At 40.2% G+C, this 14,047-nt stretch overlaps 1 protein-coding gene across 1 annotated transcript in view; it reads left to right on the top strand.

Moving 5' to 3' along the window:
* Window positions 1-10,795, top strand: part of htr4 (5-hydroxytryptamine receptor 4) — a 175,458-nt gene extending 164,663 nt beyond the window's left edge. Inside the window, exon 7 of the mRNA XM_084352815.1 lies at window positions 9,464-10,795. Within this exon, the coding sequence (XP_084208941.1) occupies window positions 9,464-9,545 (82 nt within the window). The 3' untranslated portion in view covers window positions 9,546-10,795. The remainder of the gene's footprint in view (window positions 1-9,463) is intronic.
* Window positions 10,796-14,047: the final 3,252 nt, after the last annotated feature.

Genomic DNA, 14,047 nt, shown 5'->3' with positions numbered 1-14,047 from the left:
CTTACTAGCTAGCTGTCATTCAAGCTAGCACGTCTAGTCACCATAAACTGACGAGATTGGACAGTGATGCATCCCATCCACTCTAAGTGAACCAGATGACTTCAAACTGCCTTATTACCTCAGCCATTGATTCTGGGTCCCAAGAAAACCCAAATAAGCAGAAAGACACAAAGTCCTGTCATGCTATCTTCTTAGGCAGTCCATTCTGGATCCATGTTTCTGTACCGAGTGACCTCCGGGGCTAAAAAATGGAGCCAACATGGAACAGTCAAAAACTACAGTACCTTAAATGGCCACTTGTGGCTGGTTTCAAAAGCAAGTTAACCCCCCATAGATCTGCCTTTACATTGTGATGTTGTCACAGATCTTTAAATATAATACATTTAACAAGTATAAAAAAACCCACTAGTCTCTTTTGGGGAAAGTGCTTTTTAGGGGAAAATCGGAAGTGAGGCTTAGCAGAGCCACCATATCCAGGTCTCAATAATAGAATCATGGCCCCACCTACACTTTTTTATAGCCAGGTGTTAAGGACTTTGACTCTGAAGACCAGGATTCGAATCCCATGTAAAGCCAATAGTCAATAGTGATTGTTTTGAGGCAGGAGTTACTGTAAGCCAAACCATGCCCTATCCTAAACCTAACCAAGTAGTTTTGGTGGCTTTATTTTGAAAGTAAAACCAGACATTGCATGTTTATTTTTGCTAAATGTGTTGTTTTCATGGGTAGGCAAGACCAAACACAGCAGAGGCAGGGTATTACACAGCTTGGAGTGATCCTGGTTTATATTTTCAGCTCTTGTGGGTTTGGATGCCTTCAATAACCTTTCTGCAAAGTTCGAACAAAACCCACAAAACTTCTCATCACACAAGCTACTCCTTAACCTCACATCACCATTCCACCTGACCCTGTATGAAATGTTCACGGTGTTCCATCACTGTGAAAACAACACAGATCTGTGCGGCCGTATTACTTCATCGTTTGATTTCTTTCTCAGTTTGTCTGGTGCAGATTGGGTTTCTTTGGCCCCAGCTAAAAATCTCTCAGCTCTCTCTAATGCTTTCTGACATGTCTTCAGACCAGCCTAATCGAGCAGGAGAGGAAGAAAACTAGCTGGCGAGATTAAATTCCATGAAAGGCCAACTCTCTGATTCCTTCAGTAGACCTGCTGTCAGCAGTGTCCGGCTATAAACTTGTAAGTTGTTTTGATTTTTTTGCGAGTCCCAATCATCATTTTACCCTGGTGCAGTTATTCCTTTTGAATCTTCTGTCCACGTTTTTTTATACTACTTATTGAAAGCAGTTCAAATGGACACCATGGCTTTTCTCATGCTGTAAACTTTTCTCACTGGTCAAAGGTTGCACACATTAAATCTTCTTGAACTGACTTTCCATTAAATGATTCTTGGTCTCCTTCTCCTCTCCTCTTTTCGCCCTCTCTCCGTTCCTCTTCGCAACCACCCCATAACAGAAATCATTACTCACTGTCACTGTAATTGGGGTGAATTTATCGTATCTTACCTTCTGTAAATCGTTTAACATTGTGGGCTCATGATGCGTTTGCTTACCTGTGCACATTTCTGGATCTTCGGCTGCAAACAAATCTTACTTCAAGGTCAGAGGAGTGTGAACACTGAGGTTTAATGTATAATTTATATTTCTTTCTTTTATAGAAAGTCATGCTGCTCTTGCCAACATGCATTATTTGCTTTTTGTTGCTGAGCTACAAGGAAACTTTCCTTGTGGGTGTGAACTTTGAATTAGTTTTTCATAACTTTCTTTGTTTCAGTCTAGTTAACTCAATGCTGTGTAATCTCATCTCTATTCAAATGCTGGTCAATTGTATTCATCTCATATTTATCATTCTCATTCTCCCAATCCTGACCTCTTCCTCCTATCTTCCTTCCTTCCTCCTCTGTGATCAGCATCACAGTGGGTTGTGAGCACTCATTTTTCAGTGCGAGGCTTTTTGCCTCAAGTGGCTGCAACAGGCTACTTGTTGTCGAGGTGGGTGATGACCCGGACAGAAACAAACTCCTGACACAGCACAGAAGAAAAGAAAGAAAGAGGATAAAAAGGCTTCCAGATTGTGTTGATCAATTATTGTACTTCAGACATAAAAGACTCTGAGTGGGATCATCAGGAGAAGTGGAGATTGAGAGAGAGAGAGAGGCTGAGTTTGTGATTAGTGGAGTGGAGACCGGGTGAGAGACCCAGAGTGGTCATCAATACAGAGTGAGTGAGCGGGGGGCTGTTGGCAGCCCACTGGCTATAGAAGTGGAAGATTGGATCACTTGTGGAGAAACATTTTCACCAACTGCATATACATTACAGTTTTGCTCAGAGATGTGCTTCAGCTAGCCTTTTGTTGCAGTAAGGTTCGACACATCTGACGTTGAGCAAATAACAGCCTAGTCGCCAGGATATAATGTTAGCAGTTTCTGCAAACTACAGTAACTATGGCAAACATGGCATATCATGTCACATTATATGATTATTTGCCACCTGTCGCAGCAGGAAGTGTTGTTATTACAAGCCAAGGCTGCCATACAGCTGACCATAGTTCGAGTCACACCACTGGATTATTTTTAAGGACATCTGGAGACATTTCCATTCATGTTTTGTGGTGTGAAAACAAGGTGTTGCAGACATTTTCAGCTGTGTTTGTGGCAACTCAAAACCGTTTTTCACGGGAAGTCAGACCATCCTCATCTGTGACTATGGTGACCAAAACAGGTATTTTAAGCAAAACCATGATGTTTTTCTAACCCTGACCAAGTGGTTTTTGTGCTGAAACCTAACCAGAGCATAAGCACAGCATTGTGACAAGAGAGAAATAGAAAATTCTACCCAATGAGACTGAAAGATAACATAACAACAACATAAGAAACGGGAAAGTCTTTTCCAACGACTTCTTCTTTGGTGTCCTCAATCAAGTCACAAGAAGAACAAGCTGCTGCTCCTGTAGTGAGTATAAAATAAGTTTTTTCAATGAACACAGGGAGTGGTTTATTATAGATCCTGGTGTTCAGAAAAGGGGGAATCAAGGTAAAACATTACATTATAATGAGACTGTAAAAGTACACATTCATGCTGAGGGCAGTGATTTTCTTAACTGTAAACAATAACTGCTGTAATATAATAAAGCTCTGTATTTGTTTTATGTCTCTGTGTAAAATGGCAGGTGAAATCATGAAGAAAGCCAGTCAGCTGGACATTTATGACCATAATCTTTATCCTTAATGAGTTACATGCATGTGTTGGACTGTAGCATGTGTAGCACTCTCAATTTTTATCTAACTGCTCCATAAAAAAACAAGCACTTCAAAGTTTGTTCAGCTGCAAAAATAGATTGAGAAAGTGATGAAAAACTTCAACAAGTTCAACGAGAACACAAATGACGTCAGTAATATATATTTTAACTTTAAAAATTACACATTAAAAATGGACTTGTTTGAACCTTCTTCAAAGTGCTTTGGATGGAATAAAAAATGCATGATGGTGAGAGTAAAAACAAGCCCAATATACTGGGAAATGTGAAGGTTGTTTCACACAGTCATGAAAATGTTTCTATTGAATCCTTTTATTACCATTCACCCGCTGAAGAGCTGTCTGTGTGTCTAGACACAGTGGAGGATGTGTGATGTAAATTTCCTCTCAGAGTTTGTTTAGTAAAACTTTATCTCTCAGTATTCTCTGTCCGCTGTGTTAACCTGTGAATGAACCATTGTTTAACTTTTATTTAGTCTGTCTCCTTCATACACTCAACAAACACAGCAATGACGAGTTCTAGTGTCAGAACAGACGTCATTAGCAAAGGTTAATTCTCAGGTTAATGCAGTGGAGTGAGAGCACTGTAACGTCAGTTTAAGAGTAAAATTCAGAAACTTAAACATGTTCAGGTGGATGTATGAGACGTCACGATCTGACGTTGGTTTGTGGCATTTAGGCCTAGTCCACACGTACACGGGTGTTTTTAAAACGCATTTATTTCCTCAACCAAAATATTCCCATCTACACCAACGGTATGAAAACGCGAACGCAGGCTGTCAAGCAACAGGTGGTGGTACAACCTCTACCATAAGGCCACGTTGGCCAATCAGAAGCCTGCCAAACAAAGGAGACAAGCCAAAAAACCCTGGTCCACACATAAACACCGAAAACGGTTGTTTCTGAATATCCTCACCCTGGCAGGAGTTTTCCAAAAGCTCCGTTTTCAATGACCTGAAACGCAGTTTACTGTGTATGGAAGGCCAAAACTTTAAGAAATACCCATGTACGTGTGCACAGGGCCTTAATCTGAAACCAATGCCTCAACAAGATGAGGAACTGCCCAGGTGGCTATTTTACATCTAGATTAAAACATTAAATTTTGTTGCCGTCTAGTCTCAGCCCAGACACTGTCTCAACATTTTAAATGACTACATAGACTTTTGTCAGATTTAAGACATCTACTAAACTTTCACTTTTCAACGTATTTTCACTGGGATTGCCTTTTAATCTACATCTATTTGACATTGAATGAATAACACAGATAGCCGAGCAGCTGGATCGCTTCTCTATGGAGTTCTCTGGGGGGCAGGGGCACAAGAAAATATCTTTTCTCTTTTACTACAGGAGGAGGAGAGACATGGGTTACTGACCAAACACTCTCTAACTGCGATTACTGGTGGAATACAGAGCTATTTAAGACTTTAAGCACAATAAGCAGCTTTAAAAGTGGAGTAATTTTTAAAAAATGCTTTTGCAGTAACAATATTATTTTGTTTTCATTCTTGAAAAGTCACCAGAATGCAGGAAACAAGTCCCTGAAACTATGTTTTTTTCTGGGGGTGCACTCCCTGACCCCGCATTGACTTCAAAATCCTCCTTATTTTTAATGTCAAGTTTGGCAAGTATGGATCGAGGCTGTGTGCATCTCAGTGGATTGAGTGTTTTGATACTTTGACAGTTTATATAGACATGGAAATCTCACTTTCTACAACATGGGAGCTCTAAAGTTACACTATTAGACTGTATTCATGCTCTGGTCCAACATTTCCAACTTAACTGCCAAACAGATCTGAGTTCAGCTTCTTGGAAAATCAAGCCCAGATAGCAAAAAACAAGCAAACATAAGCTGTTATTTATCAGCTTTGCAAGTGTGGCATACAATGTTAGTACTCTGCCAATAGATTCCAGATCATAAAAAAACATATTTCAATGTAACTTGGACTCGCACCGTTCTGATCTCCAGTGGGAAATGTTCTCTTTCCTTTCCCACTCCTCCTCAGGATCATCAGACATCAAAATCTTGCTAAAGGGCACTTGATGAAGATGAATGTTCGCCACATTGCTGCCCAGAATTTGTAGAAATGTTTAGTCTGCTTGTAATCCGGGCCTTCTGTCCCTCTCTCTCCTCTGGCCTCATTAAACAAATCTCCATCCTGTGTGCGGCTCTGCCAGGCGGCCTGGTGGCTCAGTTGTGTACAAACAAAACCACAAATAAACACAGAATGGCTGTGGCCACATGTCCCGCTCCAGATCTTCATTTGATCCCAGTTGAAAGATGACAAAATGCTCCAAATGAACACACGGACAGACTGCAGCTCTCTGCGCTCGATTACATATTTCTATACATGAACATCTCTCATACGTGCAGCAGGGATTCTTCCAGCCTTCACTTCTTTCATGATAGATTTTGCTTTCATATGAAGAGTTTGGGCTTTTCAACGAGACTTTAGTGTATCATGATCTCATTGATAAATTCTTGTGAATGTAAATGAGAGCTGTAAACCTCCATCTGGTTTAATTTATATTGCTAATAGTTTTATCACAATTTCATATTTATTCTAATGTAACATGTCCGAGTTTACAGGAGTTGATGATGAAGATGTATGTATTTTATTTTTTTCATTGCTATTATGTATTTTTATTACCCTCAATATTGAAAACATACTAATCAAAATTGATTCATTGCTTTAATTTTTATATTTCAATAGAAACAAAGAATTTAAATATCAATCCAATGCTAACAGTAACATCATTTGTTCAAAGTCGAAAGTTGAAGCTTTTTCAATGGAGCTGCTGAGATTATTCACCATTTAGGACTTCTTATTTTTATGCCAGAAAAACCACTTGGTGTGCTGTCACATCATCTCACAGATGGCAGCAGCTTTTATAGCATCATTTGGACGTTGAAGTTGGCACTACATTAGCTTAACTGCTTTCTAAAGCACACCGATTTAACAGCCCAGCAGACCACGAGCGTACAAGATGAGTTAATGTCACCCTCATAACATTAAGGATGAATGTTGAATGATGAATTTGCTTACATAATGTGGCTAACTACATTGTCACCTACAGTATGTGCAACTTCCTTCAATGTACTTGTGGAGAAAACAAGTTTTTAAAAGTGGAAGTCTCTGTTTTGGAGGCGAAGCAAACACTCAGCAATAATACTATATATGCAGTGTCCAGTCAAACTTTCAAAGTAATGGCAAATGTAGCAGAGTATTTCATTCCAAGCTGTCCTGTTAAATAAAGCCATGAAAAGCCAAAAAATCATTACCAAAAACAATATAGGTGAGCTACAAAGAGCATAACTCATGACATAGTCAAGTTAACGTTTCTTTAGCCTCTACTCAATAGAAACTTGACTGAGAGCAGGTGTCTTGCAAACTCGTAACTAACGTCCCCTCACAAACACGTCTCTCCAGCATCTTTGTTTCCACCAAAGAGCTGAAGCAACAGCGTCACGCTCAGTGAGACCAGCTGAGGGTTTAACGCCGCAATGTGGCAGCAATTTTGGGTTCCGCTCCGGCAGGAATCTGCAGCCTGTTTCCTCTTGAAAAGCCCTAAACGTTGGAGGCTGTCGAGGAGGTAAATGTCACGGCCAGTTTGACAGCAGGAAGTGTCTTTGGTCAGGGTGTTTGTGTAAACAGCTCGTAATGGTTTTAGCCCCGCCGTGAGGACTCCATGGTGCACACACACACATACATTGTACATGCACACAGATATGTCTACACAAAATGTGCAGTCATACACACATGCATATGTGAATGCTTTCATGTGCACCACAGACTTTCATTCTTCTCATTCACAGGCAGTGAAGCCTATAGATTGTAAATGAGAACCGTCATGGCTGCCAAATGAGTTTCTCTTATAGTTGATGAATGTGCTTCTTTCTCTTGAACAAAGTTGTGCCGGCTGTTGTGCATAATGTCACATTTAAATTGCTGTGTGAAAGACTGTTTGTATGAACTGATTACAGCTACATATCAGCCTCTGTGTCATGTTCAGCCTTTGTGCTGCTGAATGCTTCTCTTGTCAGATCAGAAATGCTAATTTGAGCACATCAGTGAAACAAATTGGGCTTATTATCGTCATGGTCATCAGGTTAATTTCATTCACAGCAGAGAAAATAAAAGCAGCTTTTTGGTTCAGTGAGCGTGTCTGAACCATGCTTCTAAAACAAGTTAACAACTAGCCATGTTTTCAGCTCTGTGACAATGAGTCTTTCATACAGTTCAGTGGGTTTTTAAATTGTTTATTTGGCCTCAGAAGAGTCCACTCTAACACAGAGGTCGGAAATAACGAAGTACAAATACTTTGTTACTATGCTCAAGTGGATCTATCTAAACTTTCTCCTCCTCACATTGTCAAAACAGGCTCGTTACTTTAGTTTGAATGCATTCGAGAGGAATTATGGATTATTTTTATTTGGCTTCATTGCACACCGCCTTCCCAACATCACAAGACTATTTTAAACCGTACGTAGTGAGACGAAACAAAGACAGAAGAAGACGGAAACAGACAGAGAGGGGGACTGGAATGGGGAGAAAAGACGTGTCAGTGTCTCGTATCTGCAGAGACCCTGCAGCCCTCTGCCTGGATTTTCTCACTTTGTTGCTGCTCGGGACGCTTTAACAACCCAAAATGTGGCTATTTGACATCCTGGGAATGAGACTCAACAATCAGCTATCTTTGTGGTGCGTTTAGGAACAGCTGGGACAAATCCTACTGACTCTACCTTTAACTTTAATAGTCTTTGAATTATATTAATGTGACATGAGCTTCAGTTACCTTTGACCACAAGTGGCCACTAGAAATGTCCTTCAGAGGGAAACTTTTTACTTTGACAATTTATTACTTTATTACTTTTACTTGAGTAGAGAAGTTGAATCAGTACGTCTACTTTTGCCAGTCATTTTTCTTTTACACAAGTATCTGAACTTGTGCTTGAGTAAAGAATGCGTTGACTTTTGATCGTTAAATACCATTCTGATTACAAACGGACAACAAACCAGGAAGCTTCCGTCTACAAAAGAAATCTTGGCGCTTGCCTACAGATTCAGTATCATGGCAGATATCTGTTTACAGAGATAAAGCACTTCTGTAGAATCACGTGATGATATCTGAGCAACCACTCTTCCCTGATAACGGCAGTGAGACGCAGATAGTGGACCTTTGAGTTGAGACTGTTGTGTCACAGAGTGAGAATTGTCAGGTCAGATCAGAACTCAGTGCAGCTGTTCTCTGAATTTAAACTTATTTTACTGGTATACTCAAATATACGTCATTCTGTATCTTCAGCCCAATGACTAAAACACATTGACACACACGCTTCTGGACTTCATGTGATCATAAAACTAGATCACAATTCAAGACAAGATCAGAGAGAACAGATGTATTTCTGCTCAGCCTTTTCTTTGAGCACATGAAGTGATCATGGACCCTATCACTGAAGCAGAACCTATCAAAAGCCTGTTACATATTCGGTTTATCTCTCTGTGCCACTAGCGTCTCATAATAAAGTCAAACCCGTGGTCAGCTTTGACAGCTCCTCTCGATCACCCTCCCTTTACCCTGACTGTGTGATCACTGTTCCTGTAAGCATGTTGAGAAATGACTCACTTTCCATCAGGGGAATGTTATGAGGCTTTCACTAATTGTATTATCCCTTTACAAAGCCTATCAAGTCTGAACTGCTTGGCAGTAAATAGACTTCAGGAGGGCATCAAGTCTGATGCGAACTGTAATGTTGGTAATTAAGGAAAATAAGCGTATTGTTCTGCTGCCGTTCAGTCTGTATCACAGTGGCTAATGTCTTGCTCCAGATCATGTGGTTTGGAAGATCGTTGGCTTTTTAAGATGTCGATGAAGCTGTCGGACATGTTCTACTTCTGCTGAGCTACTGTTGCAATTTCACTGCATCCCTCAAGGCCCTTTGAGTAACTGCATCAACTTGCCACCTCTTTTTCTTGTGGTAGTTAGTGCCTTTACAACCCAGCCCAGTAGCAGTATAGCACAAAATCCATTTTGCCATAAAGTCCAAATGTATTTAATTTAAAATTATATAAAGAAGAGCAGCAAATCATCACATTTCATACTCTGAAACCAGTGAATCTTTGGTGTTTTTGCTTAATAAATAACTGAAACGATTATTCTCTCTCTCCTCTCCCCTCCCTCCACTTTCTGTCAGGTATTCTGTCCTTCAAAACGGGAACCACACGGAGCAGGAGAAGAAGTCTCTGCACATTGAGTCCCACGAGTCCTGCTTGTGACCAACAACGACTCCTCAGTCACATCTCCAACGACCTCGGCTCTCACACTGTCACCACGGAGTCGATGGAAACATGCCGCAGCCTCCACACGTCCACGGCTGAAATCCAATGCAGATGCTACACGTAAAACCAGAGCCCTGATGGGACTTTAGGAGTCGCCGGCGAGGAATGTGACATGGCATCTGGCTTTAAAGCTCAGTCGAAACTCATCCTGTGGTCCTCAAGGGTTGCAGGGACCTAGTGGACCGGAACCAAACCAGTTCTCTGTCTTTCGGATGCTGTTTCTGTCATTCTGGTTCTCCCGTCTGCAGGCCAGCAGAGACTGAGCTGTCCCAGTTTAACTGAATCAGAGAAGTTCAGCTTGTTTTGTGGAGAACCGGCAGCTTCGGTGGAATGTGTAGGAGAAATTCACAGCGTGAGATGTGATTAATGACTGGGAGTCATGGACGTGAATTATGTTGCCAAAGCTATTTGATATTACATCCAGAGGACCTATTTCTGATTATTATGTGATGCTCCCTGTTGTTTTCCAGTACAAAACCAGAAAGATAGATTTTAGAAGGTTGTTCCTTGTAAAACGAGCATTATAAGTTCAGCCTTTAAAAAAACAAGTGTTATTCATGAAGAGAGGCAGAGTTGAGAACAATATTTCTTTTGCTAAACATCACATGTAAAACATCACGTGTCCTCGCCTTAGACACAAAGCTGAAGGACCTGTGTGTCTCCCAGGTCGAAGCTTTTCCAGCTTTTATAAATCCTCACTAAGCTGAAAGGAAAATGTGGTTGCAAGGCTGCGTTAAATCCTTGACCCTAAACTGTTGAAGTGCATTATTATAGAGGCTGCTAGCTCACTCTCCATGTTCATCACTCCATCGGCTCCTCTGAGTCTTTGTTTTTATACACAAAAAGAAGTTAGAAGACCACAACGCATAAAAGCTGCTCATGAATGATTCAACAGGGATTGTGATGATGATGTTGGAGCGATATGTGAATGGTTATGGTGTGTGTGTGTGTGTGAGAGAGAGAGTGTGTGTGTATGCTTCCAAGTTGGTGCATGTCTTTATACAGGTGTGTATGTACATGTCCTCGTGTGTGGTGTTAGTATGTATGAAACGTTTTCCCAGCATCCCACTCTGCTCCATTTCAATACACCATCTATTTCCTCCATCGCTGCCTCGTCTCAGAGGCCATGTTAAAGAATGTACCAGAAATGTTTCCATGTATTTATATTCATTGAAACAGAGAACACTAAAGACGACTGTTTACCCGTACCCATAATGCAACCTTGTCCTGTTTTTTTAAAAACTCATTTCCAGTTGCTCCCCTGCAAACTGTCCTCACTCTGTCCTGCACTACTTGTCGTCCAGTGCTCGTCCCTGAAGTTAGTAATTAGTCCCCCAAGCGAACACTAATAAACCCACTATCAGCTGCCTGCCCAGCACCAAACAGCAGACAGGCGAAGTTAACAACAGCTATTGAATAAAGTGTAAAATCGAGAGCCAGATGGTTTCCTCAGAAGTTGGTTGAGACCAAACCAGAGCTAAAAGGAGACTGAATATTGGACTTGCATTCATCAGGTGGAGAGAAACACAACTTCACTGGTATGATAATGTCACTTTTTGTCTGCTGGAAGTGCAAATACAGTATGCTACTGATAGCATTAGCCATAACATTATAAATCGTAATATGTCAGGGCTGTGTGTCTCTCAGCTTATTTTTTTAGCTTTTCTGCCCCCGAGTGGTCCAAATAATAATCAGTTTATCAGAGGCATTATTCCAATTTTGACTTTAAGAAACGATGGAACTAATGTCGTTGTGAATCTCATGATGTGAGACAGACTCCACATTTCCATTTTTGGTTCAAGTTGTATCTGACTGTCCTCCTTATATCAGTGATAGGCCTCTTGTTAGGAATAAAATGTTGCTACAGCACTTTCAATTGATTTGATTGAATTGATCATACGCACAAATGCGTCCAATGACAACCACGCATCTCCAAATTAAGTGAATTCAGTTTATAGATAAACTTTAACACCAACAATGTATGATAGTTGAACTTAAAGCTGATTATCTTTTTTTACATTTTGAGGAAAGCAAATTCTGATGACTGCTTTAAAATATAGACAAACAATGAATATCATGTGTCTGGACTCAAAGCCAGCACAGAAACAGAAAAAGGTTTGTGTCGGAGCAACCACAGAACCTCTCATATCAGTTAATCAGATGAAAACACTGTTGAGCGCCGACTCACCGGCACTAAGAAAGACCAAAAAGCTCTCCAAAGGAGTCACCGGGCAGGCAAGGTAATTACCAATCCCTGCAGAGACGAGCCCATTGACCCAGTTTAGCAGGTCACTGTTCAGAGGACAGATCCAACCCAGGCTGAAACTTCATAAATGACACAATCCCTCATGTTACTCCAGATACATACATATGAGCTGCACACAATACAGCTCAGACAGGAGAGAGACCATCAGACACGATGCACACTTCAGTTAAGTTCACTTCATTTTACATCATTTCACATGATGTGGAATTAAAAGGCCATGCCGACATCAGCAACGACAACCTCAATACACAGCGAGTAAAAAAGTAATTCATAAAAAAGATAAAGTTCTTGTACAGAGTTTACATTAGCTGATGTATGTTGAATTTTATGCAGTATACAGAATTTTTCAGCATCCAACAAGAGACAGAAATGGGAAATGTTTCCCGTTCACTGATGAACAATACATACATTTCTTTGTTTTTAATTGTGTTTTTTTTTTCTTTCTGTGACCTCTTCCATAATTGAAGCACGAGCACTTTTTGTGATTTAAGGAAGGATCATTGAGAGTGAGGAGATTTATTATAGTTTTGGGATCATATAGATTAATTCCTAAAATTGATAATCCCTCCCTAAAACAACCTGTGGATGTTTTTGAGGTGCATTTAAATATTATTTATTTTCCAATATTTGTTCAATGTTTCTAAGATAATTAAGATCTAGATGTGAAAATGATACATTCGAACCAGTTTCCCTGTGATCTGTTTCCCCTTCGTAAGTCCTCAATTTGTCAGGCTTCATTTTTAAACTTTTTCCCAGTCACAGAGAGAAAGTTTTACAGTAAGTAATACAAGAGAAAGACTGAAGATTGTAAAACAAAATCTCTAATGGCATTTATTTTATATTAGAAAATAAAATTAATTATTTTTTTTATAATACATTCGATCAAAATTGTGCATATTCTATAAGTTAACTGTGAATCGTGAAGATTATGACATTCAAATTTGAGATGAACCACAGGTTAACTTGGGTTGAATGGGTTTAATATTTTTTGCCTCCAGAGTGGGTTGGATGATTTTGGATTTCAAACAGCTTGAAATTAAATTCAGAATCATTATTTATGACTTGGTAGTGTTTTTACATTGGCTCCAAGCTAACAGCCTATTTTAACTTGTCAAATTAGAACAAACTTGGATTGTATTCAAGTAATAGTAACTGTACATAATAATGGTGCCGTTTTCCCAAAAAAGCTTCCTCTTGATCGGCACGAGGAGGCCGTCCTGTCCTCCACTAACATGACCTCTTACTGCACAGCGAGACCACAAAAGGCTGAGAACAAAGAGTGCAGGATGAAATCGGAATAATAAACAGTACAACCAGTTCCTAAGAGGTTGCACATTCAGCCATTTTGTAAGCAATCACATTCCTGTTTTCAGCATCTTTAAACCCACAATTTTCTTTTCAAACGAACATCTGTTTGTTGTTGTTCCATAAGTATAAAAAGAGACAGACGTTGTGGTTTGAGTGTCATGCATTTTTGCTTTTTCTATATTCTGCCTCTTTTTTTCTTTACTTTGCTTTTCAGTATCCGCCCACGTCCACAGCTGCTGTTTCCATGACATCTGTGGAAGTCTAATGTCAGGCAGCGTGCAGCCTATGTCCGTTCTTGTGTGGAGGTTTGTGCATGTGTGTGTTCGTGTGCATGTGTGTGATTCGTGGGAAGCTCCTCTACGGTCTAAAATTAGGGAACTCTGACTCGTCTACCTTCAAAAAAATTTAATGAGAAAAAGTGTAAGGAAGGCCTTTTTTTAGACATGTACCAAACACATCACAAGATAAAAAGAAAATCAGTCTGAGCCCACTCCGGTTCGGATGTTAAAGGTTGAATGAGATAGAGGAGAAGCAAGGAAGGAAGCCCCGCTGCCCCAAATAGAAATTCTTCTTTTCACTACTTCAAGGAAACAGTTGGAGCCTCCGTCCACCTGTGAAGGAGTTTATGTTTAGCAAAATCCATCGCCTGTCCTCAAACTCTGTGGTTCATTTGCAGTATTTGCGCCAGGTCAGCTCAGGCAGAGTGAGTACTGGAAGTGAGCTGTGGTCAACCGCAAGAGTCTGCTGAATTCTTTGGTCAGTGTTCCTTACAGAGATCAAGACCAATGTAAATGCTCGGTTGGCTTTCCAAAATCATCTCAGGCATTGAAATATTACTTAATTGTATTTTTCAAGAACTTCCTGC

This window comes from Pagrus pagrus (assembly GCF_965226575.1).
Source record: "Pagrus pagrus genome assembly, chromosome: 5".
NCBI classification, from domain to species: Eukaryota; Metazoa; Chordata; class Actinopteri; order Spariformes; family Sparidae; genus Pagrus; species Pagrus pagrus.
This window is presented reverse-complemented; position numbering and strand designations above follow the sequence as displayed.